Here is a 27,205-nt window from a genome sequence, read left to right on the forward strand (position 1 = left end):
CCCGTGACCCTGTGTTCAGATTCAGCGGGTTGGATAATGGATGGATGGATCTGGTTTTAGTAGTCAACTGCTGCCAGCACCTTTCACATTTGATTATGGAGACGGACTATGAATAATTTATTTGCTGCACATCTTATGCATGTATTCATTAGACACATAATACAATAGTGATAGAAAAAGAAAAAAAAAAAAAAACACAGAAACTTTAGGATTTAATTGTACCTCAATGAGCAATAAGTCTGAGTTAGCGTAAGCTGGCCTAACTCAGGGTGTTCATATAAAATGTAAGGATTTACTTCATTGGAGTTAGAACTGCATAATAAACATGAATAGTTGTGTCAAATATCTGAGATATTCAAATGTGCGATTCAATTTGAAACATTTAAACTGTAAATATTCTCAATTGTAATAGAAATTTGTCATTTGTCGACCTCGGATGGAGGACCACTCTAGATCACTTGTAAAGGATCAAAAACAACATCATACAGTGCATCCGGACAGTATTCACAGCGCATCACTTTTTCCACATTTTGTTATGTTACAGCCTTATTCCAAAATGGATTAAATTCATTTTTTTCCTCAGAATTCTACACACAACACCCCATAATGACAACGTGAAAAAAGTTTACTTGAGGTTTTTGCAGATTTATTAAAAATAAAAAAAACTGAGAAATCCCATGTACATAAGTATTCACAGCCTTTGCTCAATACTTTGTCGATGCACCTTTGGCAGCAATTCCAGCCTCAAGTCTTTTTGAATATGATGCCACAAGCTTGGCACACCTATCCTTGGCCAGTTTCGCCCATTCCTCTTTGCAGCACCTCTCAAGCTCCATCAGGTTGGATGGGAAGCGTCGGTGCACAGCAATTTTAAGATCTCTCCAGAGATGTTCAATCGGATTCAAGTCTGGGCTCTGGCTGGGCCACTCAAGGACATTCACAGAGTTGTCCTGAAGCCACTCCTTTGATATCTTGGCTGTGTGCTTAGGGTCATTGTCCTGCTGAAAGATGAACCGTCGCCCCAGTCTGAGGTCAAGAGCACTCTGGAGCAGGTTTTCATCAAGGATGTCTCTGTACATTGCTGCAGTCATCTTTCCCTTTATCCTGACTAGTCTCCCAGTTCTCCACAGCATGATGCTACCACCACCATGCTTCACTGTAGGGATGGTATTGGCCTGGTGATGAGCGGTGCCTGGTTTCCTCCAAACGGGACGCCTGGCATTCACACCAAAGAGTTCAATCTTTGTCTCATCAGACCAAAGAATTTTGTTTCTCATGGTCTGAGAGTCTTTCAGGTGCCTTTTGGCAAACTCCAGACGGGCTGCCATGTGCCTTTTACTAAGGAGTGGCTTCCGTTTGGCCACTCTACCATACAGATCTGATTGGTGGATTGCTGCAGAGATGGTTGTCCTTCTGGAAGGTTCTCCTCTCTCCACAGAGGACCTCTGGAGCTCTGACAGAGTGACCATCGGGTTCTTGGTCACCTCCCTGACTAAGGCCCTTCTCCTCCGATCACTCAGTTTAGATGGCCGGCCAGCTCTAGGAAGAGTCCTGGTGGTTTCAAACTTCTTCCACTTACGGATGATGGAGGCCACTGGGCTCATTGGGACCTTCAAAGCAGCAGAAAGTTTTCTGTAACCTTCCCCAGATTTGTGCCTCGAGACAATCCTGTCTCGGAGGTCTACAGACAATTCCTTTGACTTCGTGCTTGGTTTGTGCTCTGACATGAACTGTCAACTGTGGGACCTTCTATAGACAGGTGTGTGCCTTTCCAAATCATGTCCAGTCAACTGAATTTACCACAGGTGGACTCCAATTAAGCTGCAGAAACATCTCAAGGATGATCAGGGGAAACAGGAGGCACCTGAGCTCAATTTTGAGCTTCATGGCAAAGGCTGTGAATACTTATGTACATGGGATTTCTCAATTTTTTTATTTTTAATAAATTTGCAAAAATCTCAAGTAAACTTTTTTCATGTTGTCATTATGGGGTGTTGTGTGTAGAATTTTGAGGAAAAAAATGAATTTAATCCATATTAGAATAAGGCTGTAAGATAACAAAATGTGGAAAAAGTGATGCGCTGTGAATACTTTCCGGATGCACTGTATATTTGTATCACTGACCTTAAAGTAATCTAAAACGATACCCAACATGCCCATGTTTGAAATTTGTCATTTTTAACCTTCTGGATCATATAGGGCTAAGACCACCAGTAAACAATCAAATACAGTGAAACCTTGGATTGCAAGTAACTTGGTCTGCGAGTGTTTTGCAAGACGAGCGAAAATTTTTAATAAATTTTAACATGATAAACGAGCGAGGTTTTGCAATACAAGTAGTACGTTTACACTTTGTCCGCTGAGCGTCACGTGGGGATTGTGGGTAATAGTCTCCCATGCTTGTTCTCAGTCGGCGTGCCTCACTCATATAGTCAACATCCATATGGGCGTATACTGATTATTATAGCATGGTGACCACATGTGTGTGTTGTAACGTGTGAGTTCCTGTCTTGCACTCCAAAGTACGAGGTTGAGTCTCAGTATTTTAGCAACACCAGCTTTTTTCAGCATGAAACAGGAACAGCAGGGTTATTTATTGTAGCGGGATCTACCACTCTCCTATACACAGCTTATAATATTTATATTTATATATTATATAAACAGCAGTCAGGCAGGGCCGTGACCAGGTTAATGGCTAAGAAATACTGTGCTCTTACATTTATAATGTTCCTTGCATCACCCATCGACGGCAGGCACTTATAGCTTGACCGCGATCTTTTCTGATTCACTTTTATGGCGAACTGCTACAGTGCTGGGAGCCTGCGCTTGCTTCGGGACGCTCTTCCGCGTGTTGTTCCGTTGGAGGGGAATCCCAAAAGAGTTTAGAAACATTACAGTCCGTAAAGCATTTTTTTTATTTTGTGTCCAAGTGACTCTTCAGGCAAAAGCAACTGTCATTGGAGAGGCTCCTTTGTTAAAGTCGCAAAAAAAGAAAAAGATTCCAGTGAGCCAACAGTTAGCAGGGATTCCGTTAGTTAGACAGAAAGTCAACCTACACAATGACCTTCCTCCTCCTCTCTCTCGTCTCCCTCACACCAGACACGATTCTTTTCAAAGGAAAAGTGCAGGTTCATTTGTTTTATGTATTTTTACTTTATACCTTGTATTCATCACTTTTATATAAATATTTGTGGGTTGTAAAACAAATTATTTCCATTATTTCTTATGGGGAAATTCGCTTTGATATACGAGTGCTTTGGATTACAAGCACGTTTCCAGAAGGTACAAGGTTGTGACCCAACATGTGCTTGTTGCTTTTGTTCTTCTACGCATAGGCTCAAGGCGCAAACAAGTTAGCGATATCAGAAAGTCAAGTGCACTGCAGCGGTCTGTTTATTTTTAACTTTTGTTCCGACTGACTGACAAAAATGGCAGATCGCGAGTTTTTAAACTTAAGGAAAATAAGCAGGACTTGTACAAGAAAGAGACGAAGACTTTCATTGAGAAAGATAGGCGTGTGGACTTCATTTACAAATAAAGGTAAGACCATAAATGGTTTCAAATTTTGTAAAAATGGGATCAGACTAAGAAAAAAAATCCAATATTTAAAAACTAAATTTTGACCTTAAATAAAACATCCTTTTGTTGAGCAGTTTCTATTAATATTGATTAAAGCATCAGAATTAAAAGCATTTAAAAACAACTAAATATTTCAATGAAGATCAAAATTGAAATCCGTTTTTTGTACACCACTCTATACTTTCATTTGTATTGAATGATTATGAATTGTGGAGTTGCAACGCAAATATAGAACACATGGCGGGTGAGGAGCAAATGCGCTCTCTCTGCTCTTTCTTTGCTGCTATAAATGTAACGTTCTTTCTTTGCCAAATATGCACCTTACTTATCTGTGTGTAAAGAATGCTGATGAGATATGAAACATAACCAGTAGTCAATGTGCAGGCTGCCAATTGAATAGTGAATAAGCGACTTTTTTGGGGTTCATATGTTTGTAAATCTGACTCTGAAGGACTCCGTGCCTCACCAGCCATGAACCTCACCCTGCGTCACTGCACTTTAGTACCAGCAGCAGAAATCATCAACATACCGTCTGCTGGCACCAGTGGGCGAGGACCTCGTCTGTGTACCTGCATTATAGGCGTTCATCAAGCGAATATTTTCACTGTGCGGCAATCTGTGCAATGGACATGAACAAATCTCTCGAAATACGTGCTCGTTTAAAGCGTAACAGCAATGTGCTTGCACTAGCTGGTTTCTTGAGTTGAAACATTTGGTCTTGCTGACTGTACTCATTAGGCCAGTTAATCTGTTTGCTCATTGATAGTCAAGTTGTGTTTAACGGCATTATGACCTATGAGTGTATTTTGTTGACTGAAACATAACTTGCATTAAAATATGTGTAGGCCAGCATTTGTGGTCTTGCAACAGAGAAAAACTAAAATTATACTAATAGATAGATAGATAGAGATAGATAGATAGATAGAAGTGAAAGGCACTATATAACAGATAGAGATAGATACTTTATAAATCCCAAGGGGAAATTCCCATACTCCAGCAGCAACATACTAATAAAAACAATATTAAATTAAAGAGTGATAACAATGCAGGTATGACAGACAATAACTTTATATAATGTTAACGGTGGGTTGGCACCCTGCCCGGGATTGGTTCCCTGCCTTGTGCCCTGTGTTGGCTGGGATTGGCTCCAGCAGACCCCCGTGACCCTGTGTTTGGATTCAGCGGGTTGGAAAATGGATGAATGGATGGATAACGTTTACCCCCCCCGGGTGGAATTGAAGAGTCACATAGTGTGGTGGAGGAACGATCTCCTCAGTGTGTCAGTGGAGTAGGACGGTGACAGCAGTCTGTCACTGAAGCTGCTCCTCTGTCTGGAGATGATCCTGTTCAGTGGATGCAGTGGATTCTCCATGATTGACAGGAGTCTGCTGAGCGCCCGTTGCTCTGCCACAGATCAGATCTCAAACTGTCCAGCTCCATGCCTACAATACAGCCTGCCTTCCTCACCAGTTTATCCAGGCGTGAGGCGTCCCTCTTCTTTATGCTGCCTCCCCACCACACCACTGCGTAGAAGAGAGCGCTCGCCACAACCGTCTGATAGAACATCTGCAGCATCTAACCCTCACCCTAACCCTAATATTATGTAAAAAAAAGCCAGAAATAAAATAAAAAGTAAAATTTTAAACACAGAACTAAATAAAAATAAAAATCGTTGACTCCACTGAAAACTAGAACGAAATAACAATAATTTCCATCCATCCATCCATCCATTTTCCAACCCGCTGAATCCGAACACAGGGTCACGGGGGTCTGCCGGAGCCAAACCCAGCCAACACAGGGCACAAGGCAGGGAACCAATCCCGGGCAGGGTGCCAACCCACCGCAGGACAATAACAATAATTTTATAAAATAAAATAAAAATTAAAACTACAATTAATATCAGAACTGAAATATCACTGCGAGGGCACACACACATCCACACAATTTAGAATCGCCAATGCACCTAACCTGCATGTCTTTGGACTGTGGGAGGAAACCCACGCAGACATGGGGAGAACATGCAAACTCCACGCAGGGAGGACCCAGGAAGCGAACCCAGGTCTCCTTACTGCAAGGCAGCTGCACTACCACTGCGCCACCATGCAGCCCTAGTCAGAACATTCTGGAGTGTGGCAATGACCTAAGACCCCACCCCTCCCAACATTACTTCCCCTCTGCGCACTTCACAATATTGTATCAGTTGTGGAAGCCTTCATGTTTCTGGGCTCCACAATCACAAGGAACTTGATGTGGAAGACCAGCACAAAAAAAAGGCACAGCAGCAGATGTTTGTCCCGTGACAGCTGAGGGAGTCCATTTGACAGCAGGGGCTGCCGATTTAGTTCCACACCATAATCCTGTCCTATAATAATATATTTGGAGAGTTACCCCCCCCCCCCCCCCCCGATTCCTTGTACGCGAGTAGACTTGGCCAATAAATGCGATTCTGATTCCACATGAGAAACTTGAGGGCAGTCAATAAAGGGTTCCGGGACGGAGATTGAGACTCATTGCTCAAAAATGGATTCCCGTGTATTGGAACTCACCTAACCCTTTTTTTCAGAAGGGGTTTCTCTCCCCCCCCCCCCCAATGTAAAAAACACTCCCGTCAGATCTTAAATTCCAAATTATGTGTTCAATGTGGTTGTTATAAAAAAGTATTCAGGATAAGGCACAAGGAAAAACATCAACAGCATAAACATGATAAATTATAGCCCTGGGAAGTTCTTCCACGTTCCTGCTTAGCTGGCAATGGAGCTACTCTTACTCAATGATACAAGGATGTGGTTGCTGAAATTTCCAAAATGACCTGGCACCTCATTATTACGTACCGCAGACTAAGTCGTAATCCTATCTCAGACCTCTGTGTGTGTTTGTATCGAAACAACAACACATTATGTGTCTGCTGACATAGAAGTTGGTGGATTTGGACTGCGAATTGTTGGCTGTGGAGTTTAAACACAAGACCTTACTAAGACACAAGTTGGACTTGTATCTGAAATTACAATGCAGGGTGGACCAAAAAGAAGTGCCACATTTCAAACGTTTATTCTACAAGAACGCTGCATTATAAGTTTAAATACTTTTTGATGAATTTAAATACTTGGGATCAACAGTACAGAGTAATGGGGATTGTGGAAGAGAAGTGAAGAAGAGAGTACAGGCAGGGTGGAGTGGATGGAGAAGAGTGTCAGGAGTGATTTGTGACAGACGGGTATTAGCAAGAGTGAAAGGGAAGGTCTACAGGACGGTAGTGAGACCAGCTATGTTATATGGATTAGAGACGGTGGCACTGGGGGTGGCATGGTGGCGCAGTGGATAGCGCTGCTGCCTTGCAGTTAGGAGACCCAGTTTCGCTTCCCAGGCCCTCCCTGTGTGGAATCTGCATGTTCTCCCCGTGTCTGCGTGGGTTTCCTCCCACAGTCCTAAGACATGCAGGTTAGGTGCATTGGCGATCCTAAATTGTCCCTTGTGTGTGTGCCCTGTGGTGGGCTGGCACTCAGCACGGGATTTGTTCCTGCCTTGCACCCTGTGCTGGCTGGGATTGGCTCCAGCACACCCCCGTGACCCTGTAGTTAGGATATAGAGGGTTGGATAATGAATGGATGGATGGATGGATGGACAGTGGCACTGACTAGAAAGCAGGAGACAGAGCTGGAGGTGGCAGAGTTAAAGATGCTAAGATTTGCATTGGGTGTGACGAGGATGGACAGGATTAGAAATGAGGACATTAGAGGGTCAGCTCAAGTTGGATGTTTGGGAGACAAAGTCAGAGAGGCGAGATTGAGTTGGTTTGGACATGTGGAGAGGAGAGATGTTGGGCATATTGGGAGAAAGATGCTAAAGATAGAGCTGCCAGGCAAAAGGAAAACAGGAAGGCCTAAGAGAAGGTTTATGGATGTGGTGAGAGGGGACATGCAGGTGATGGGGGCAATAGAACAAGATGATGAAGACAGAAAGATATGGAAGAGGATGATCCGCTGTGGCAACCCCTAATGGGAGCAGCCAAAAGAAGAAGAAGATAACACAAGGAAGGGTATACAAAATACAGTGGTGTGAAAAACTATTTGCCCCCTTCCTGATTTCTTATTCTTTTGCATGTTTGTCACACAAAATGTTTCTGATCATCAAACACATTTAACCATTAGTCAAATATAACACAAGTAAACACAAAATGCAGTTTTTAAATGATGGTGTTTATTATTTAGGGAGAAAAAAAAATCCAAACCTACATGGCCCTGTGTGAAAAAGTAATTGCCCCCTTGTTCAAAAATAACCTAACTGTGGTGTATCACACCTGAGCTCAATTTCCGTAGCCACCCCCAGGCCTGATTACTGCCACACCTGTTTAAATCAAGAAATCACTTAAATAGGAGCTGCCTGACACAGAGAAGTAGACCAAAAGCACCTCAAAAGCTAGACATCATGCCAAGATCCAAAGAAATTCAGGAACAAATGAGAACAGAAGTAATTGAGATCTATCAGTCTGGTAAAGGTTATAAAGCCATTTCTAAAGCTTTGGGACTCCAGCGAACCACAGTGAGAGCCATTATCCACAAATGGCAAAAACATGGAACAGTGGTGAACCTTCCCAGGAGTGGCCGGCCGACCAAAATTACCCCAAGAGCGCAGAGACGACTCATCCGAGAGGTCACAAAAGACCCCAGGACAACGTCTAAAGAACTGCAGGCCTCACTTGCCTCAATTAAGGTCAGTGTTCACGACTCCACCATAAGAAAGAGACTGGGCAAAAACGGCCTGCATGGCAGATTTCCAAGACGCAAACCACTGTTAAGCAAAAAGAACATTAGGGCTCGTCTCAATTTTGCTAAGAAACATCTCAATGATTGCCAAGACTTTTGGGAAAATACCTTGTGGACTGATGAGTCAAAAGTTGAACTTTTTGGAAGGCAAATGTCCCGTTACATCTGGCGTAAAAGGAACACAGCATTTCAGAAAAAGAACATCATACCAACAGTAAAATATGGTGGTGGTAGTGTGATGGTCTGGGGTTGTTTTGCTGCTTCAGGACCTGGAAGGCTTGCTGTGATAGATGGAACCATGAATTCTACTGTCTACCAAAAAATCCTGAAGGAGAATGTCCGGCCATCTGTTCGTCAACTCAAGCTGAAGCGATCTTGGGTGCTGCAACAGGACAATGATCCAAAACACACCAGCAAATCCACCTCTGAATGGCTGAAGAAAAACAAAATGAAGACTTTGGAGTGGCCTAGTCAAAGTCCTGACCTGAATCCAATTGAGATGCTATGGCATGACCTTAACAAGGCGGTTCATGCTAGAAAACCCTCAAATAAAGCTGAATTACAACAATTTTGCAAAGATGAGTGGGCCAAAATTCCTCCAGAGCGCTGTAAAAGACTCATTGCAAGTTATCGCAAACGCTTGATTGCAGTTATTGCTGCTAAGGGTGGCCCAACCAGTTATTAGGTTCAGGGGGCAATTACTTTTTCACACAGGGCCATGTAGGTTTGGATTTTTTTTTTCTCCCTAAATAATAAAAACCACCATTTACACACTGCATTTTGTGTTTACTTGTGTTATATTTGACTAATGGTTAAATGTGTTTGATGATCAGAAACATTTTGTGTGACAAACATGCAAAAGAATAAGAAATCAGGAAGGGGGCAAATAGTTTTTCACACCACTGTAGATCTTTTTCACAATGTCTTCAAGGTTGTGGCCATCATTAGCGATACACACTTCGAGACGATTTCTCAAAGCTCTCATGACTCATTCGGCCATTTCAAGGGGAATAGCTGGCGATTTTGTGGTGAATGGCGTCCTTGAGGGCTTCAAGGTTTTTTGAGGTTTCAACTTGAGATAGAAATCGCACGGAGCGAGATCAGGCGAACGTGAAGGCCTCCCAACGTCGCCGCGCAGGGAGATCAGCTTCCCTGGAAACATCTCCCGTAAAACTTGCATGGATCTCCATGCAGGCCGTATGAGCTGTTGCTCCAGGCATCCACCACATCCATTTCTCTAGCATTTGCTCTGAAGTGATGGTGACCGTTGCTCCCCCCTCCTCACTGTAAAAAATAAATCTTGCATGTGTGAAAAGTAATAATAAAAAATAGCTAACTATACACAAAATAATCATTACTTTAATTAATAAAAATGGGTTTTACCCTTTTTATTGATTATTTAATTCTAATTCAATAAAAAAAAATTAAGAATAATGTTTACATTTTAAGAAAAATAAGTTAACATTTTTTATAACTTATTCCAAGTTAAAAAACTATACTGTGAATTGAACACATTTAAGTTAAGTTAAATTTAATGACACGGCACTTCCTCTCACATCGATTTCTTGGTCTTTACAACAACGCATTCATCTGTAACGCTTATCCATAATAAGAGCTATTTTACTACGAATGTGTAAGTATAAAGCATATTAATTCCGTAACGAATAACTAATATTTCACTTCGTATAATTACAGACGTAAGCATTTGTTGTTTTCACGAAACCTTTCCCTTCATGTGGGAAACATGGCAGGCAAGGTAGCGTCTTTCTAACAACCTACCTCGTTGGTTTGCTTTAAAAAGCAAGCACATTTCTCGGATAGTTGCGTATGTTCATAATTTTTTTTTTCTTTTTATCATTTAACACTTTTATTTTACACAGAAAAAGAAAATGACACTTTGAGATAAGTTTGAGGACGTTATGGCCTTTGTCCTAAACTACGACCTGTAAACAACATAAAAAGGCATTTGCCTAACCGTCACTGTATTATTTGACCTCTTATTTAATTAGTGTTCTACATAGGTAATATATTTTCTGGTTAATTTTTAACACTGTGATTTATTTAGCGATGTTTGATTACCGACGTCCTATTTTATTTCAGGATTTTCGCTATCGCATACTGCAAAGTAGTGGAAAAGGCGGCCATTCATTTAACAGATATGTTGGCGTAAATGCAGGACGTGTCTGCCTCAGGATTTCACTCTCTACGTTTCCTTCTGTTATACTATGTTTTGTTATTAAGTTTAATGTCACTGTTCTCTGTGCCCACTGTTATGGACTCATTCATACAGGCAGACCAAGTATGGTACACAGGGGCACAGCATCAGCATTTAGAATTGCCAAGCCAAGGACAGGACTAGAGAGCCAAAGACAACTGGAGAATTGAATAGTCAGCCTAAAGACAGACTAGGATATTTCTGTCCTCTGTCAGCACACCATCCTCTTTCCTTGTTGGGAGAATGAGAACTGCATGTAGGCATTGTGCTATTCCTGTATTTTTGAAGGTGGGGTTTGAGTCCTGTCCTGTCTTTGTTTGGATCCAGAGAAGGAGCCTGCACATGGAGCAACCAGTATACAGGTGCTGGTCATAAAATTAGAATATCATGACAAAGTTGATTTATTTCAGTAATTCCATTCAAAAAGTGAAACTTGTATATTAGATTCATTCATTACACACAGACTGATGTATTTCAAATGTTTATTTCTTTAATGTTGATGATTATAACTGACAACTAATGAAAGTCCCAAATTCAGTATCTCGGAAAATTAGAATATCAATTAAGACCAATGCAAAAAAAGGATTTTTAGAAATGTTGGCCAACTGAAAGGTATGAACATGAAAAGTATGAGCATGTACAGCACTCAATATTTAGTTGGGGCTCCTTTGGCCTGAATTACTGCAGCAATGCAACGTGGCATGGAGTCGCTCAGTCTGTGGCACTGCTCAGGTGTTATGAGAGCCCATGTTGCTCTGATAGTGGCCTTCAGCTCTTCTGAATTGTTGGGTCTGGCGTATTGCATCTTCCTCTTCACAATACCCCATAGATTTTCTATGGAGTTAAGGTCAGGCGAGTTTGCTGGCCAATCAAGAACAGGGATACCATGGTCCTTAAACCAGGTACTGGTAGCTTTGGCACTGTGTGCAGGTGCCAGGTCCTGTTGGAAAATGAAATCTGCATCTCCATAAAGTTTGTCAGCAGCAGGAAGCATGAAGTGCTCTAAAACTTCCTGGTAGACGGCTGCGTTGACCTTGGACCTCAGAAAACACAATGGACCAACAGCAGCAGATGACATGGCACCCCAAACCATCACGGACTGTGGAAACTTTACACTGGACCTCACGCAACATGGATTCTGTGCCTCTCCTCTCTTCCTCCAGACTCTGGGACCTTGATTTCCAAAGGAAATGCAAAATTTACTTTCGTCAGAGAACATAACTTTGGACCACTCAGCAGCAGTCCACAGGCGAGACGCTTCTGACGCTGTGTCTTGTTCAAGAGTGGCTTGACACAAGGAATGCGACAGCTGAAACCCATGTCTTGCATACGTCTGTGCCTGGTGGTTCTTGAAGCACTGACTCCAGCTGCAGTCCACTCTTTGTGAATCTCCCCCACATTTTTGAATGGGTTTTGTTTCACAATCCTCTCCAGGGTGCACTTATCCCTATTGCTTGTCCACTTTTTTCTACCACATCTTGTCCTTCTTCCCTTCGCCTCTCTATTAATGTGCTTGGACACAGAGCTCTGTGAACAGCCAGCCTCTTTAGCAATGACCTTTTGTGTCTTGCCCTCCTTGTGCAAGGTGTCAATGGTCGTCTTTTGGACAACTGTCAAGTCAGCAGTCTTCCCCCTGATTGTGTAGCCTACAGAACTCGACTGAGAGACCATTTAAAGGCTTTGGAGTTAATTAGCTGATTAGAGTGTGGCACCAGGGGTCTTCAATGTTGAACCTTTTCACAATATTCTAATTTTCCGAGATACTGAATTTGGGACTTTCATTAGTTGTCAGTTATAATCATCAACATTAAAAGAAATAAACATTTGAAATACATCAGTCTGTGTGTAATGAATGAATCTAATATACAAGTTTCACTTTTTGAATGGAATTACTGAAATAAATCAACTTTGTCATGATGTTCTAATTTTATGACCAGCACCTGTATAAGAATGGACCTATGGCCAACACACTTTGAAGCTACCGGGTGGAAGATTACGTCTTCCATCCGGTGAAAATCCTTTCAGCGTGGCGACAAAAGATGGCAGACTGCATAGGTCAAGACCCCCACATTGCTTGATAGAGTCTGTCATAAGCTTCCCGTCTGTAATACCGCATGAACTCGTCAGTAAAGTGAGCTAAATTATACTTTACACTTCTCGTGTAATCTTGTAACCGTCATATTGCATGCTGGGGGGGGGGGTACCTTTTTTTATTTATAATTATTTAAATTCAGGTTATATAAAAACGCCGCAATTGAAAAGAACACATTTCCAGAGAGCGAACGTCTCTTAAGGAAACACCTTCCCATTTAGCACTCATTCCTGGGACATTACTTGATTGAGATATACTTTTTGTGTAAGTTTAAAAAAAGAAAAGAAAATTTGCTTTGAGATTTGAATGTCAGTAATTTAGTAAAAATTATCCTCAGGCATTTGATTTAATTTTCCTTTGAAAATATAACTGTTGTTTTAACTATCTGTGTATGTTCAAATAAATAAAGATATATGGAATTTTAGCATTATTTGTTATACAGTCATTACTGTCCAGCATTGCATCATTACTCATTTTTTGAGTACTGTAATTCAAATGAAAATCGGAGTAAAATAAAAACATTTTTGCCACTACTTATATTTAATCAAACTAATTCATTTTAGGTAAATTTGAGTAAATTAATAAATTAAGTTTACTCAATAGTGCAGCATGTTAAATCTACTCAAAAATATTGCTTGTAATTTGTTGCCTTTTTTTTTTTTTTAAGTACTTTTAAACGCGTTATTTTTTACAGAGCTCAAAAAACTAAAGGCCTACAATGCCAAAATCTCTGCAGCGGTGCACCAAACTGTAACACGGTGCTCACTGTGCAGGAGTCTCTGATGAAGTTCACCAGGGTTGGTTTCAGCCCAGTAGCGAAAGATTTGCTTATTTACGCAACCATTCAAATGGAAATGTGCCTCGTCACTGCACACGATGATGACGACATCTCCATGAACTGTTTGCAGAATGTTGCCATACAACTCTCTATGGCTCTTCCAGTCGTTCTCAGTGAATTCCTGCACTGCCATCATTTTTGTATGGATGGAAATTAAAGTCCTCATGCAAAATTAAAGACGTGTTGGAAATGTCTAAGGCAGAAGAGCGCTGAACGTCTATAGGAGACTGCAGATTGATGTCCTTACAGCTTGAATGTTTTCAGACGTTGATACACTTCGAGGACGGCCTGGAGATTTTCCATTCAATGCTGCACCTGTCCGTCAAAATTTAGAATTGTTTTCTGATTTGGGACGTCACCGTCAGGAGGAATGCTGAAGTGCATCTGGAAGGCATGTTGCGTGGTGATGATGGATTTGTTGTTTTTGAAGAACACTTCGACAGCAAAAGCCACAGTGCGCACAGGACCAAGGCATGTGGCCGACTGAAAACTACAAGGGATCGCCTATCACAGGATCTCAAAAACCCCAACCCACTCGGCTGCCTCTACCTCGCGCAATGACCTTGAGAAATGTGCTACTTCATTGTGTCTCACCCAGTAAATGTCATTAATCCATTCCACATGTTTTCTCTCCCCACTCCTCATGAACAGGGTCTCGTGGACAGCTGGTGTCTTTCTCAGCAATCATAGGGTGAAAGGCAGGAACAACACTTGGACAGAGTGCCAGTCCTTTCTGAGGTGGGCACACACACACACACACAGGCCAAATAAGCAATGACCATTCAGCCAACCTGTAGGTTTCTCAGGACGGTGAGAGGAAACCCACTGAGACACGGGGAGAACAAACAAAGTCCATGCAGCAGCATTAATACTGAGGCAGGGTGCTGCCCAATAATAAATACATTAATAAATTAATAAATACTGTGGAAGATTGTGGGTTCGCTTCCCGGTTCCTCCCTGTGTGCATAGCGCTTTGAGTACTGAGAAAAGCGCTATATAAATGTAATGACTTATTATTATTATTATTATTACAAGCAAAAAAAAAAAAAAAAATTCTGACACACAAAAATATCCATCCATTTTTTTAACCTGCTTAAGCAGAGCAGGCCAACCTCAGTAAGCATCAAGCTTAAGGCAGGAATGTTCCCTCGACTGGGCGCCAGTCCACCACAAGGCAAACATTGTGGAACCAACTTAGCCTGGCCAATCAATCAATCCATCGGACCTGCGCATCTTTGGACCATGGTGGGAATGTGACACCCCGTATAGTGGGAAATAAAAACACCAGCCTACACTCTGGATGTCTAGTAAATGGGACCGAGCGTGACCAGGATGATAATGGAAGACAGGGAGACACGGACACAAAAAGGGTTGGGTTTTTAAAAAATAAAGTGAAGTTTTATTTACAGGTGCACTCAACAAAAATAATGTCCTGCAGAATTTATATATTAAAACACAATTCAATACCACAAAAGACACACAAAAACAGTAAATACATGATGTTCAAAAATAGTGACTATATACAAAAATAAACAGTGCACCAAAACCCATAACCCAAATACCTCCACCAAAAAGTATTCCAGAGATATTTTCAAGAACAAATATTTACAAAAAAAAAACAAAGCACAAGCCGTAATGTTTGGTAAATCCAAGTTGTTCTACTGAGTACCTTTCTCCAGAAAGATCTAATCAGAAAGGGACCACGAGTCCTTTTTATATTCGGCGCCCCTGTGCCGACCAATTAAGCTGTGCTAAGCCATCCCTATAACCGCGCGATGACTAGAACTCGTCGACGCGAAGTGGCGTCTCTTGCCCTGCAAAAACACTATAATCGTTCAAGCAGCCGGCGCACGCGCGCATAGCTGTGACGGCTTTTGAGACGCAACTGCGCTTCTGCTTTACGTTACCGTAAGCACTTTTAAATTGCCACGTCCTTCCCCTGAGCTACTGCCCAGACAGCTACACACATGGGATCCCTTTTCTAAACCGCGGTAAATTAATATTATGACGCTTTACCCTTTCTTTTACACTTTTAGAGTTATGGGGTCGCAGGAGGCACACGCAAGAGTGGAAAACCGTTAATGCCATCCCGGCCGGTTAATGGCAAGGCTGTCTCTCCATATTACGCGAGACCTACCGCGACACTCTCCAAAAGGCGCTAATAAGGTCAAAGAAGATGTCCATCTGCATTCTTTACAAAAGGAAAAAGGCAAGTTTCCTTTCTTTATATTTTGATTCCCCCCCCCAAACAAATGCCTCTCAACACTGCAGAGGACACTTGTCAAAATTTTATTTAATTACTGTACAGGTAATGCCAGCAAGGCACATTACCACAGGGAAACCCATAAGCACCCAGAGAGAACGTACATGTGCGACGAGCACCCAGGACATGAACCACTGCAACACAATGCCACACAATAAGAAATACCAAAAAATAAAAAATAAAAAAATTCTCCTAATTAAATAACAATCCATCTGTCCATTTTTCTAAGCCAACCAAACCAGAGGAGGTTCACAGGCAGAGGCGGATTGACGTTTACAGTTAGCAGGGGCTTTCCCCGGTGGTCTGCTGCCTGGCATTCAGAGCAACCAGAGAAGTAAACTAACGGTGAAATTATATATTGTTATTATACGGGAAAACGAGCAGGCGTTATTGCTCTATGGTGCGCACAAATCCTTTCGGAGGGTTTCTTGTTTTTGTTCACGTCAAGTTCTGAACTCGCGCAAGCGTCTCGCGCTCTGACGGTTAAACAGGAGCGCAAAGATGAGATGTGCGCACGTCTGGTGCTTTTGTGATTAAAATTATATATGAAGACTGTTTAAAAGTTTATTATATACTTTGAATTATATTTGGATATCGTATGACGTTTGGTATTTGTTACTGTGTATTAATATTGTTTCAAATTTTAATGAAGTGTAGCGTATGATCACATTTTTAACGTTATTTTAGTTCCTTTGTCCCCACAGTGACTGAATCGAAATGTTTTATTTATTTTTTATTAAAGAAACACGTATGTGAGTTGAGTGATTTGTGTTTTTAAATGGACCTGCTGTCCTTTATTTCATGATAAGTTTGTTCATGAACGGGACTTGATTTTACTTTATTTTAATATTTTTAAAGTGCGTGTCTCGCGCTCCGACAGTTAAACTTTAGCGCTATGATGAGAGGCTGACTGAATCGGCTACACGAAATTTTTTACTTAATTTTTTCATTAATGAAACACGGTGGAGTGATTTGTGTTTTTAAATGGACCTACTGTTCTTTATTTCATGATAAGTTTGTTCATGAACGGGTCTTGATTTTACTTTATTTTAATATTTTTAAAGTGCGCGTCTCGCGCTCCGACAGTTAAACCTTAGCGCTATGATGACAGAGTGACAGGCTACACGAAATGTGTCATAGTTTTTTTGTTTGCTAAGTGCATTCTTTAAAAATGCTTGGCACGGAGACATTTTTGAGTCTTTTGAAGAAATTCAAAGTGGTCTTTTTTGACCAGCACTTCAAACTTTGTGGAAGAGCATTCATCATCACCATCCAGACACTGACGGCGGCTCGGCTGTTGAGATTCAGGACTCCCAGTGGAAATTACAGACATAATCTCTGCACTGGGGAATCCACTGACAACTACTTTTTATGGTTCAGTGCTTTTTGTACATTTGTTTTGATATAAATATTATAGAACTACATGGTTCATTTATTTGTGAAGTGTTGTTCCACACTTTATATCAGAGGTTGTCTTGAGACTAATATTTAAGAGTGAAATGTGTGCGTAAAAGTTGAATCTACTGCCTCAAACCATCAAAAATATGTCACAATCAAATACCACCACAGAATTTCCATTAGTAAAATAACAACCAAGAGCAAACATGTTATACCATTTCCTTCTCTATGTTGAAAAGAATTCAGTGTTTAAAGAAGTTATAACACGTTGTCTGGTGGAGAAGTAAAGTTTGCTTTTGTGGTGTATGGTGTCCTACAGGTGTGCCAGCTTGTCAGATACATCCATCTAACCTGCTATATCCTACTGCTGGAGCCAATCCCAGCCAACACAGGGCGCAAGGCAGGAACAAACCCCGGGCAGGACGCCAGCCCACCGCAGGGCACACACCAGGGACAATTTAGGATCGCCAATGCATCTAACCTGCATGTCTTTGGACTGTGGGATGAAACCCATGCAGACACGGGGAGAACATGCAAACTCCACGCAGGGAGGACCCGGGAAGCGAACCCAGGTCTCCTTACTGCGAGGCACTACGCCACCGTGCTGCCCTTGTCAGATTCAATCCACCATAAATCAGTTTCCATAACCTCAAAAAAATCATCAGCACAAGGGGGCAAAATAAGTCTGCTGGTTTGAAGTTATTTTGTTCCTACTGTCCAAATGTATGCAGGGCACCAGGAAGAATACGGAATTTAAATTTAGAAAGAAAAAAAAAAAAACGAAAAGAAAAAAAAACTGAAAATGTTAACGTTGTGAAATATAGCATTCTGCTCTATATGACAACCACACAAACTTAATTTTACCTTGGGTGCACATTGATTAAAAGTTATATTGAAGAAACAGCTACATAAAGCAAATATTGCACATATGATCATTTTGAGTTAAATGAATGTATGGTGGCTGTTTAAAGTTAAAAAATATTAATTCTTAGTAACTATACGTGACAAACCGCGCACACAGTCAACAAACGGCAACTTTTCTTTAAACGGCTTGGAGCAAAATACGATTTCTTTTCTGATGGCGTTATCTGTTTTTTTTGGCGCCGTGCTTACCATTTTTTTCAAAAAAAAAAACAAAAAAAAAAACAACATTTTTTACTGGTTAAAAATGTAAAAAATATATCTCTCTGTACGTTTCATTTCAGTGCTTCGGTGTTACTGAAACAGTGTTTTACATTTTGCAGTGGTTTACCTTCTCTATTTAACAGTTTTACACCGTAATATATAAGATAGATATATCTTAGATTATCTATATATAAGCTATATAGATAATCTATATCTTAGATATCTATCTCTCTCTCTCTCTCTCTCTCTCTCTCTCTCTCTCTCTCTCTCTCTATATATATATATATATATAAATAAATAATATATACAGTATATAGATAAGGGCGGCACGGTGGCGCAGTGGGTAGCGCTGCTGCCTCGCAGCTGGGCGATCTGGGGACATTGGGTTTGCTTCCAGGTCCTCCCTGCATGGAGTTTGCATGTTCTCCCCGTGTCTGCGTGGGTTTCCTCCGGGCGCTCCGGTTTCCTCCCACAGTCCAAAGACATGCAGGTTAGGTGGATTGGCGATTCTAAAGTGGCCCTAGTGTGTGCTGGGTGTGTTTGTGTGTGTCCTGCGGTGGGTTGGCACCCTGCCCGGGATTGGTTCCTGCCTTGTGCCCTATGTTGGCTGGGATTGGCTCCAGCAGACCCCCGTGACCCTATGTTCGGATTCAGCGGGTTGGAAAATGGATGGATGGAGGATATAGATTATCTATCTATCTAAAAGAAAGAGAGAGAGAGAGAGAGAGAGAGAGAGAGAGAGAGAGAGAGAGATTAGGTGGGATTTGGAGGGTGTTGTTCATAAATTCTTTTTATTATTTAGATATTCTTCTTTTTAAGCCTTCATTGGGTTCAAGTCCAAGTGTCTGTTAATGGCGTCTTCATTAGCGAGCCACGATTCAGCTGCAGATCTCTGGCACTCTTAGTATTGGCCCCGATTTTTACTTTCACAGTGTCCCAGTAAAACGTGTGTCCGGTGGAAATTGCATGTGTGTAAATCAGAGACTGTGGGTCGGTCTTTCTGACGGCGTCGCAATGTTTTGTGTGTGTTGCGCGTCTTTTAGATGTTTGTCCCACGTATACTGCTGGGCTTGCATTACATGGAATGATGTAAGCTGCATTTCTTGTCTCTGGTCGACTTTTTGCATTGAAAAGGATAGACATGAAAGACACTATATAGTAGACAGACAGACAGCTAGATAGATAGAGATATTTCAGTTAATTAAATCTGCCACAACTAGAAGTTAACAGCTCACTACACTACGTTGTGATGTAAATGCAATGCCCTGTATTGCTACTCCGTATCGGCTGCTTTTAAATCATTAAACAATATTATCAATTAAAAAGTTGGAGCCAAATAAACAAGCTCACCGACTTTTTGCACAGTAAACTGAGAAATAATAAAAACAATAATAATAAACGAAAATTTTATCGTGACGCAAATTAAGGCGCCCGGTGCCTGAAGCCTTACAATTTTGGAGACTAATTTTAATATCAGGGTTCGGTTCCGGAGGGTTCTTTTATTAAGATTAGAGGCCCAGGTTACTGTTGCTACCCAGTTTGTGAGGTTAAGTTTAGGATTTGGGTAGGGGTAGATTGTCTAATTTTGAAAAGTGCGTCACGATAATAGAAAAGTACCGATCGGCAAACAAAACCAAAAGAGCAAAACGTCTACAAAAAACTGTGAATGCCAGTCGGCACAATCTGAGTTGGTTCGTAACAAATGAAATCAGACTGTTGAATTCCGAAATTCGGAGATGGATATAGAAACATAAAAAGAAAGAAAAAAAGTTACCTGTAGACTCGGTGACAGTTCATTGCTTTTCAGGTGTCGTCTCACAGCGTCAGCCTCGATGTCCTTCATAGAGACTGACAAAAGATGTTCGCTTCAGATTTCAAATAGGTAAATGAGTCGCAGTTCCGCTTCACGTCGCCACACCTGTCCTGATGGATATTTGCAGGCATTTCGCATCTCATTTATCTATTCTTTGACGTGTCATAGCAAACTACACAATGTCGAACCATAACTATATCCATTGTTCTTTGTCTTTTCAATTTTAGCCCGCGAGTAAAATGGTGACTTTTTATACTTTTTATACAACCTCCTCAATGTTCAGCGATCAGCTCATGACGTCTCTTAATTCTATAGGGGTGTGTTTTATGGTGGTGTCAAATTAGCTGCACTTCTCACACAGAGTGGTCCTGGGGATGACTTTTATCGGTGTCCAGCCCTGCAAGGATGTCGTCCAATTTACTAGGAAAACTTGGGGTTTGTCGCAGGATTGTCACTACACCAGAAGTAAAAAAAAAACAAAACATACACAGCTTCAGTGTGGTGCCGTGGTGTCTCCCGCTTCACTCGCGTCCCAATCCAGGTGGGTGCGGCAACGTGACATCAGCGCATGCGCCCAACCTCTCCACCCCTTCTCTTTCTCTCTCGCACAAATAAAAATAAAATAAAAGGTGTCATTTTGCTTGGCTTTTCTCTCGCACAGAGTAGGAAAAGCGGATAATTGTGGGTTTGTGTCGCCGCAGCGTTGTTTAAATTGCTGTTGACTCTTTTCTCAGGCGGGTTTACTACGAATAAAAACGGACAAAAAAGTGAACGATCAGATAAATGATAAATTCAAAATGAGAGCTTAGACTTGACGCTTAGAGAAGAGCAGGCGTTTTAAGCCGCTCTTCATTTTCTTCTTCACACAGGTATTGAGGGGAAAGTGGGGGGAAACCCAGCCTCACGGGGCGCAGAATGCTGCTGCTGGTACTCGTCGGTAACTTCAGGTGTCTCCGTAGCATCCGTCCGGTCGAGCCACCGTCCTCGTCCTCGCCCTACACTTCTTCGCGTTATAGAAACTTTAAATACCATATTTGAGTCACCCCCCCTTGTGCATCCTTTTCCATTTCTCGGACGCGCTCTAGTCGTGTGTTCCTATGGCAGCCCCCCCCCCCCCTCCCCCCTTTTAACACCGGCTACCCAAGGCAGTTAAGTGATGATGCATTCCGCAAAAATGTTATGGCAAAGTTAGTGTTCCAGAAGTTACTCTTATGATATTGTAATTAAGCATGCAACACTGTACTTGTTGACTCTGGAACTCCGGATATTTGCTGTTAACTCACGTTTGGTTGCTAAACATGATTGCTGCTGTTTGAATCCTCGTGCTTGTGACTTTTCTATCCTCCAGAAACAGTGCGTATGGGGGAATATTTCAGATAAAACATATTGATACAAAAACTCGATATATGGGGCAAAAACGTAAAGGTTATTTTTTGACTGTGTAGTTCTCACCGGCATGGAAATAATATAATTTTTCTTTATCTTTTACTGATGCACGGTGACGTAGACCTAGACCTATACAATATCGCCAATAAATAAGTAACAACATGAAATGCGTCGCGAAATCTTTATGTATTCACTTTTTATTCAGTGAGACTGCATATGTAATGGGCTAGAATTCTGTGTTCTAAAGAAAATGACAGTTCTGTGTGTTCTTGGTGTCTTCTTCTTTCGGCTGCTCCTGTTAGGGGTCACCACAGCGGATCATCTTCTTCCATATCTTCCTGTCCTCGTCATCTTGTTCCGTCACCCCCGTCACCTGTATGTCCTCTCTCACCACATCCATAAACCTTCTCTTAGGCCTTCCTCTTTTCCTCTTCCCTGGCAGCTCTATCCTTAGCATCCTTCTCCCAATATACCCAGCATCTCTCCTCTGCACATGTCCAAACCAACACAATCTTGCCTCCAACCGTCCAACTTGAGCTGACCCTCTAATGTCCTCATTTCTAATCCTGTCCACCCTCGTCACACCCAATGCCAATCTTAGCATCTTTAACTCTGCCACCTCCAGCTCTGTCTCCTGCTTTCTGCTCAGTGCCACCGTCTCCAACCCATATAACATAGCTGGTCTCACTACCGTCTTGTAGACCTTCCCTTTCACTCTTGCTGATACCCGTCTGTCACAAATCACTCCTGACACTCTTCTCCACCCACTCCACCCTGCCTGCACTCTCTTCTTCACTTCTCTTCCACAATCCCCATTACTCTGTACTGTTGATCCCAAGAATTTAAACTCATCCACCTTCACCAACTCTACTCCCCTCATCGTCACTATTCCACTGACCTCCCTCTCATTCACACACATGTATTCTGTTGTGGTGGTCCTACTGACCTTCATTCCTCTCCTCTCTAGAGCATATCTCCACCTCTACAAGGTCTCCTCAACCTGTTCCCTTCTCTCACTACAGATCACAATGTCATCAGTAAACATCACAGTCCACGATGACTCCTGTCTAATCTCGTCTGTCAACCTGTCCATCACCATTGGAGATAAGAAAGGGCTCAGAGCCGATCCCTGATGTAATCCCACCTCCGTCACTCCTACCACAGACCTCACCACGGTCACACTTCCCTCGTACATGTCCTATGCCTCTCTTACGTACTTCTCTGCCACTCCCGACTTCCTCATCCAATACCACAGCTCCTCTCGAGGCCCCCTGTCATATTCTGTGTATTGCTTAGTGTAATGGGCTATAAACTAGTGTTTTGAAGAAAAGGCAGAATTTCTGGAAAATTCTGCCATAGGTTATTTTTGACGGACAGGACAAAAATATTTACCTGCCTTGCTAAATAGTCAGACTGCTTTGATTTAGTATCACAATGTGGGGATACAGAACTGTCTGCTTCCTTTGAAAATTAATGAGTTCTGGGGACATTGGTTTCTAATCAAGTACTCAAAGTAAATGTGTTTACACTATTGGTTATGCAGAGGAAATCGGCTTGCATCATTGTTTCACTGATTGCCATGTTGATCTATGCAGAAATTGAAGCATTTATACAGTGCATCCAGAAAGTATTCCCAGCGCATCACTTTTTCCACATTTTGTTATGTTACAGCCTTATTCCAAAATGGATTCAATTCATTTTTTTCCTCAGAATTCTACACACAACACCCCATAATGACAACGTGAAAAAAGTTTACTTGAGGTTTTTGCAAATTTATTAAAAATAAAAAAACTGAGAAATCCCATGTCCATAAGTATCCACAGCCTTTGCTCAATACTTTGTCGATGCCCCTTTTGCAGCAATTCCAGCCTCAAGTCTTTTTGAATATGATGCCACAAGCTTGGCACACCTATCCTTGGCCAGTTTCGCCCATTCCTCTTTGCAGCACCTCTCAAGCTCCATCAGGTTGGATGGGAAGCGTCGGTGCACAGCCATTTTAAGATCTCTCCAAAGATGTTCAATCGGATTCAAGTCTGGGCTCTGGCTGGGCCACTCAAGGACATTCACAGAGTTGTCCTGAAGCCACTCCTTTGATATCTTGGCTGTGTGCTTAGGGTCGTTGTCCTGCTGAAAGATGAACCGTCACCCCAGTCTGAGGTCAAGAGCACTCTGGAGCAGGTTTTCATCCAGGATGTCTCTGTACATTGCAGCAGTCATCTTTCCCTTTATCCTGACTAGTCTCCCAGTCCCTCCCATCCCCACAGCATGATGCTGCCACCACCATGCTTCACTGTAGGGATGGTATTGGCCTGGTGATAAGCGGTGACTGGTTTCCTCCAAACGTGATGCCTGGCATTCACACCAAAGAGTTCAATCTTTGTCTCATCAGACCACAGAATTTTCTTTCTCATGGTCTGAGAGTCCTTCAGGTGCCTTTTGGCAAACTGCAGGCGGGCTGCCATGTGCCTTTTACTAAGGAGTGGCTTCCGTCTGGCCACTCTACCATACAGGCCTGATTGGTGGATTGCTGCAGAGATGGTTGTCCTTCTGGAAGGTTCTCCTCTCTCCACAGAGGACCTCTGGAGCTCTAACAGAGTGACCATCGGGTTCTTAGTCACCTCCCTGACTAAGGCCCTTCTCCCCCTATCGCTCAGTTTAGATGGCCGGCCAGCTCTAGGAAGAGTCCTGGTGGTTTCGAACTTCTTCCACTTACGGATGATGGAGGCCACTGTGCTCATTGGGACATTCAAAGCAGCAGAAATTTTTCTGTAACCTTCCCCACATTTGTGCCTCGAGACAATCCTGTCTCGGAGGTCTACAGACAATTCCTTTGACTTCATGCTTGGTTTGTGCTCTGACATGAACTGTCAACTGTGGGACCTTCTATAGACAGGTGTGTGCCTTTCCAAATCATGTCCAGTCAACTGAATTTACCACAGGTGGACTCCAATGAAGCTGCAGAAACATCTCAAGGATGATCAGGGGAAACAGGATGCACTTGAGCTCAATTTGGAGCTTTATGGCAAAGGCTGTAAATACTTATGTACATGGGATTTCTCAGTTTTTTTATTTTTAATAAATTTGCAAAAATCTCAAGTAAACTTTTTTCACGTTGTCATTATGGGGTGTTGTGTGTAGAATTCTGAGGAAAAAAATGAATTTAATCAATTTTGGAATAAGGCTGTAACATAACAAAATGTGGAAAAAGTGATGCGCTGTGAATACTTTCCAGATGCACTGTATATTTCTGGGTAAAGGAGAATAAAAAAAGAACAGAAGTGTGGTCTGGGACTTGTGACGGCTGCCTGTTGCTTTTATGCTCTTTCACCATATTGTTGTGGCTACACCCTGTAGCAACAGTGGCTTGTACCTGGCCCAGATTCCCCTAGGCCTGAGGTCGGTAACAATAGGGGGCTCGTCCAGGATCAGCACGCTGTCATGGAGACAGTCATCACTACGCCTGGGAATTCCTGTTGTGTAGCTTCAGGGGGGACTCCTTTCAGTGTGTCATTCAGAGAGCCCAGCTTCAGGTACAGAAGGGAGATGGCAACATCTGGACCATGCAAGATGCTCATCTGGGATATCCACAGGAAATTAATATTGCTGGATTACAACCAGCTCAGCCTTCTGGCTGCAAGTATAGTAGATGAAACTGTAGAACTCTCACAACTAGGTGAACAAGAACTTTATTATTTCCTTTTTGATTATGTTAAGGGTGATAAGTTGAGAAATTCGGAGGACGAAGGCATGGCACACCTACTTCACCTCCAGGATATAATTTCCCAACTCTTAACCAGAAAGGATTTTACCCCTGCTTGGAGTAAGGATTGTACAGGTGTTATCACAACAGGACTGGATCAAGACACTCAGTTGAGCCAAGCTAAACATCTTGGCACAAACTTGGAAAATAGGAGGAACTCTGGGGACTTGGGGAAAGGATGCTTTCCTTATATGACGTCAGATCAGGTGGTAAGACTCACTGATGTTGCTGCTTTTCTGCCTTGGAGGGAGTTCAAAGTCCATGGTGGCCAAATCTATGATGGGGGTTCTGAAATTTTATACAGTGACCTTTGCAAACAAATAGATGTAGGGCTACATGAGGGATTTAATGAGTCTGAAATTGTTAAGTGTGTACTAAAAGTTGTTAGGGAAAAAAATAAAATGCAGTGTATAAGTTATTAAACGGTAAAACATTAACATTTAAGAAGTAAAGATACATTGAGCACTACTGGAGTGGTTTTGGGTAAACTACATTTTAAAGGCGCTAAAACACAACAGGGGCGGCACAGTGGTGCAGTGGTAGCACTGCTGCCTCGCAGTTAGGAGACCTGGGTTCGCTTCCCGGGTCCTCCCTGCATGGAGTTTGCATGTCCTCCCCGTGTCTGCGTGGGTTTCCTCCGGGCACTCCGGTTTCCTCCCACAGTCCAAAAACATGCATGTTAGGTGGATTGACGATTCTAAATTGGCCCTAGTGTGGGCTTGGTGTGTGGGTGTGTTTGTGTGTGTCCTGCAGGTAGGCTGACACCCTGCCCAGGGTTTGTTTCCTGCGTTGCGCCCTGTGTTGGCTGGGATTGGCTCCAACAGACCCCCGTGACCCTGTGTTTGGATTCAGCGGGTTGGAAAATGGATGGATGGATAAAACACAACAGGTAAGTAGTACTAACAGCAGCTAAAATGTATTTGGATTATCTGTCAGTAGCAGATCCCTTGTGAAAGGCACTACACGACCGCTGTGGTATAGAAATTACACTTTCTATGTGACCGTCCAAATTTCTGCCTGACAACCTTGCACTACATGCCTGTGATTTACTTGTTAAAATAATTTATCACAAAAGCAGCCCGACATTCCGCGCCTTCCACCATCCACTTTGTTCTCACGACCCCTGAAGGTGGTCTCGTCTTCACATTGTTTACAGCTCGGCGCAGTTAAAAAGTAGAAAGACAGAAAGCTGTTTTCTTCATCGCTTCTACTATCAAGTACTGCGAACTAAAAAAAAAGTTACAATGTGGCAGTTTCAGCGACAGTCACGTGGATGAATAAATAAAACTTCTCTGTCGGCTCAGCGCTGTAGTCCAGACAGGAGGGCTGGGAGAGGGCGACGCGGGGTGCACACAAATAATAACAATTCGTAAAGACGATATAAAAATGGCATCCACAAACAAAGTGATTAGTTCCTGTATTATAATATGTTCTGTGGTCATAGGTAATTTCCATATCATGTGGTCATACGTAATTTCCGTTTCAAACTCGAAAAAGAATTTTATATATATAGATAATGGATCTTCGACAGCGTGTGCTGCTGGCATCAGAGCTGCATGGAGCTGAATTCAACTATGATAAAAAATTAGTTCAGGGCATATTCTTTCATACCCTTTATCAAGGGTTAAATGAAAAAAATAACATCGGACAAGACATAAAACTATTTCTTACTGACTTGAAGGTGACTGATGATATAATTCTAGAGAAGATAACTAAATCTACCTGGGAGGAAGCAGAGAGAATAAAGCGTCTTCACACTCTGAGTAAACGTTGGTCAGTCTCTGTAAATTCAGTAGAACCAAAGGGCAGTTCGCAGGCTGATCAGACTGACCTGAGCCAAGCAAATGATAGGATGCAAGTTGACAGTGCAGCAATAACGCAGTTAACCACTCAAGTTAAGAAATTTAACAAGATTGTCAGCCAAAATGATAATGAAAATTTGAAAGCTGCCTGCGCACCTCAAGCTCATGATA

General features: G+C 42.2%; 2 protein-coding genes across 2 annotated transcripts in view; both read right to left on the bottom strand.

The window, feature by feature from the left end:
* The window catches only part of LOC114664579 (beta-1,4 N-acetylgalactosaminyltransferase 2-like), a 100,023-nt gene extending 79,403 nt beyond the window's left edge, over window positions 1-20,620 (bottom strand). The window contains exon 1 of the mRNA XM_028818747.2: window positions 20,048-20,620. Coding sequence (XP_028674580.1) covers window positions 20,048-20,070 — 23 coding nt within the window. The 5' untranslated portion in view covers window positions 20,071-20,620. The remainder of the gene's footprint in view (window positions 1-20,047) is intronic.
* The window catches only part of LOC114664509 (pyruvate dehydrogenase (acetyl-transferring) kinase isozyme 2, mitochondrial-like), a 905,310-nt gene that overhangs the window by 43,493 nt on the left and 834,612 nt on the right, over window positions 1-27,205 (bottom strand). The window lies entirely within an intron of this gene.

The sequence above is a fragment of the Erpetoichthys calabaricus genome, chromosome 14 (genome assembly GCF_900747795.2).
Source record: "Erpetoichthys calabaricus chromosome 14, fErpCal1.3, whole genome shotgun sequence".
NCBI lineage: Eukaryota > Metazoa > Chordata > Cladistia > Polypteriformes > Polypteridae > Erpetoichthys > Erpetoichthys calabaricus.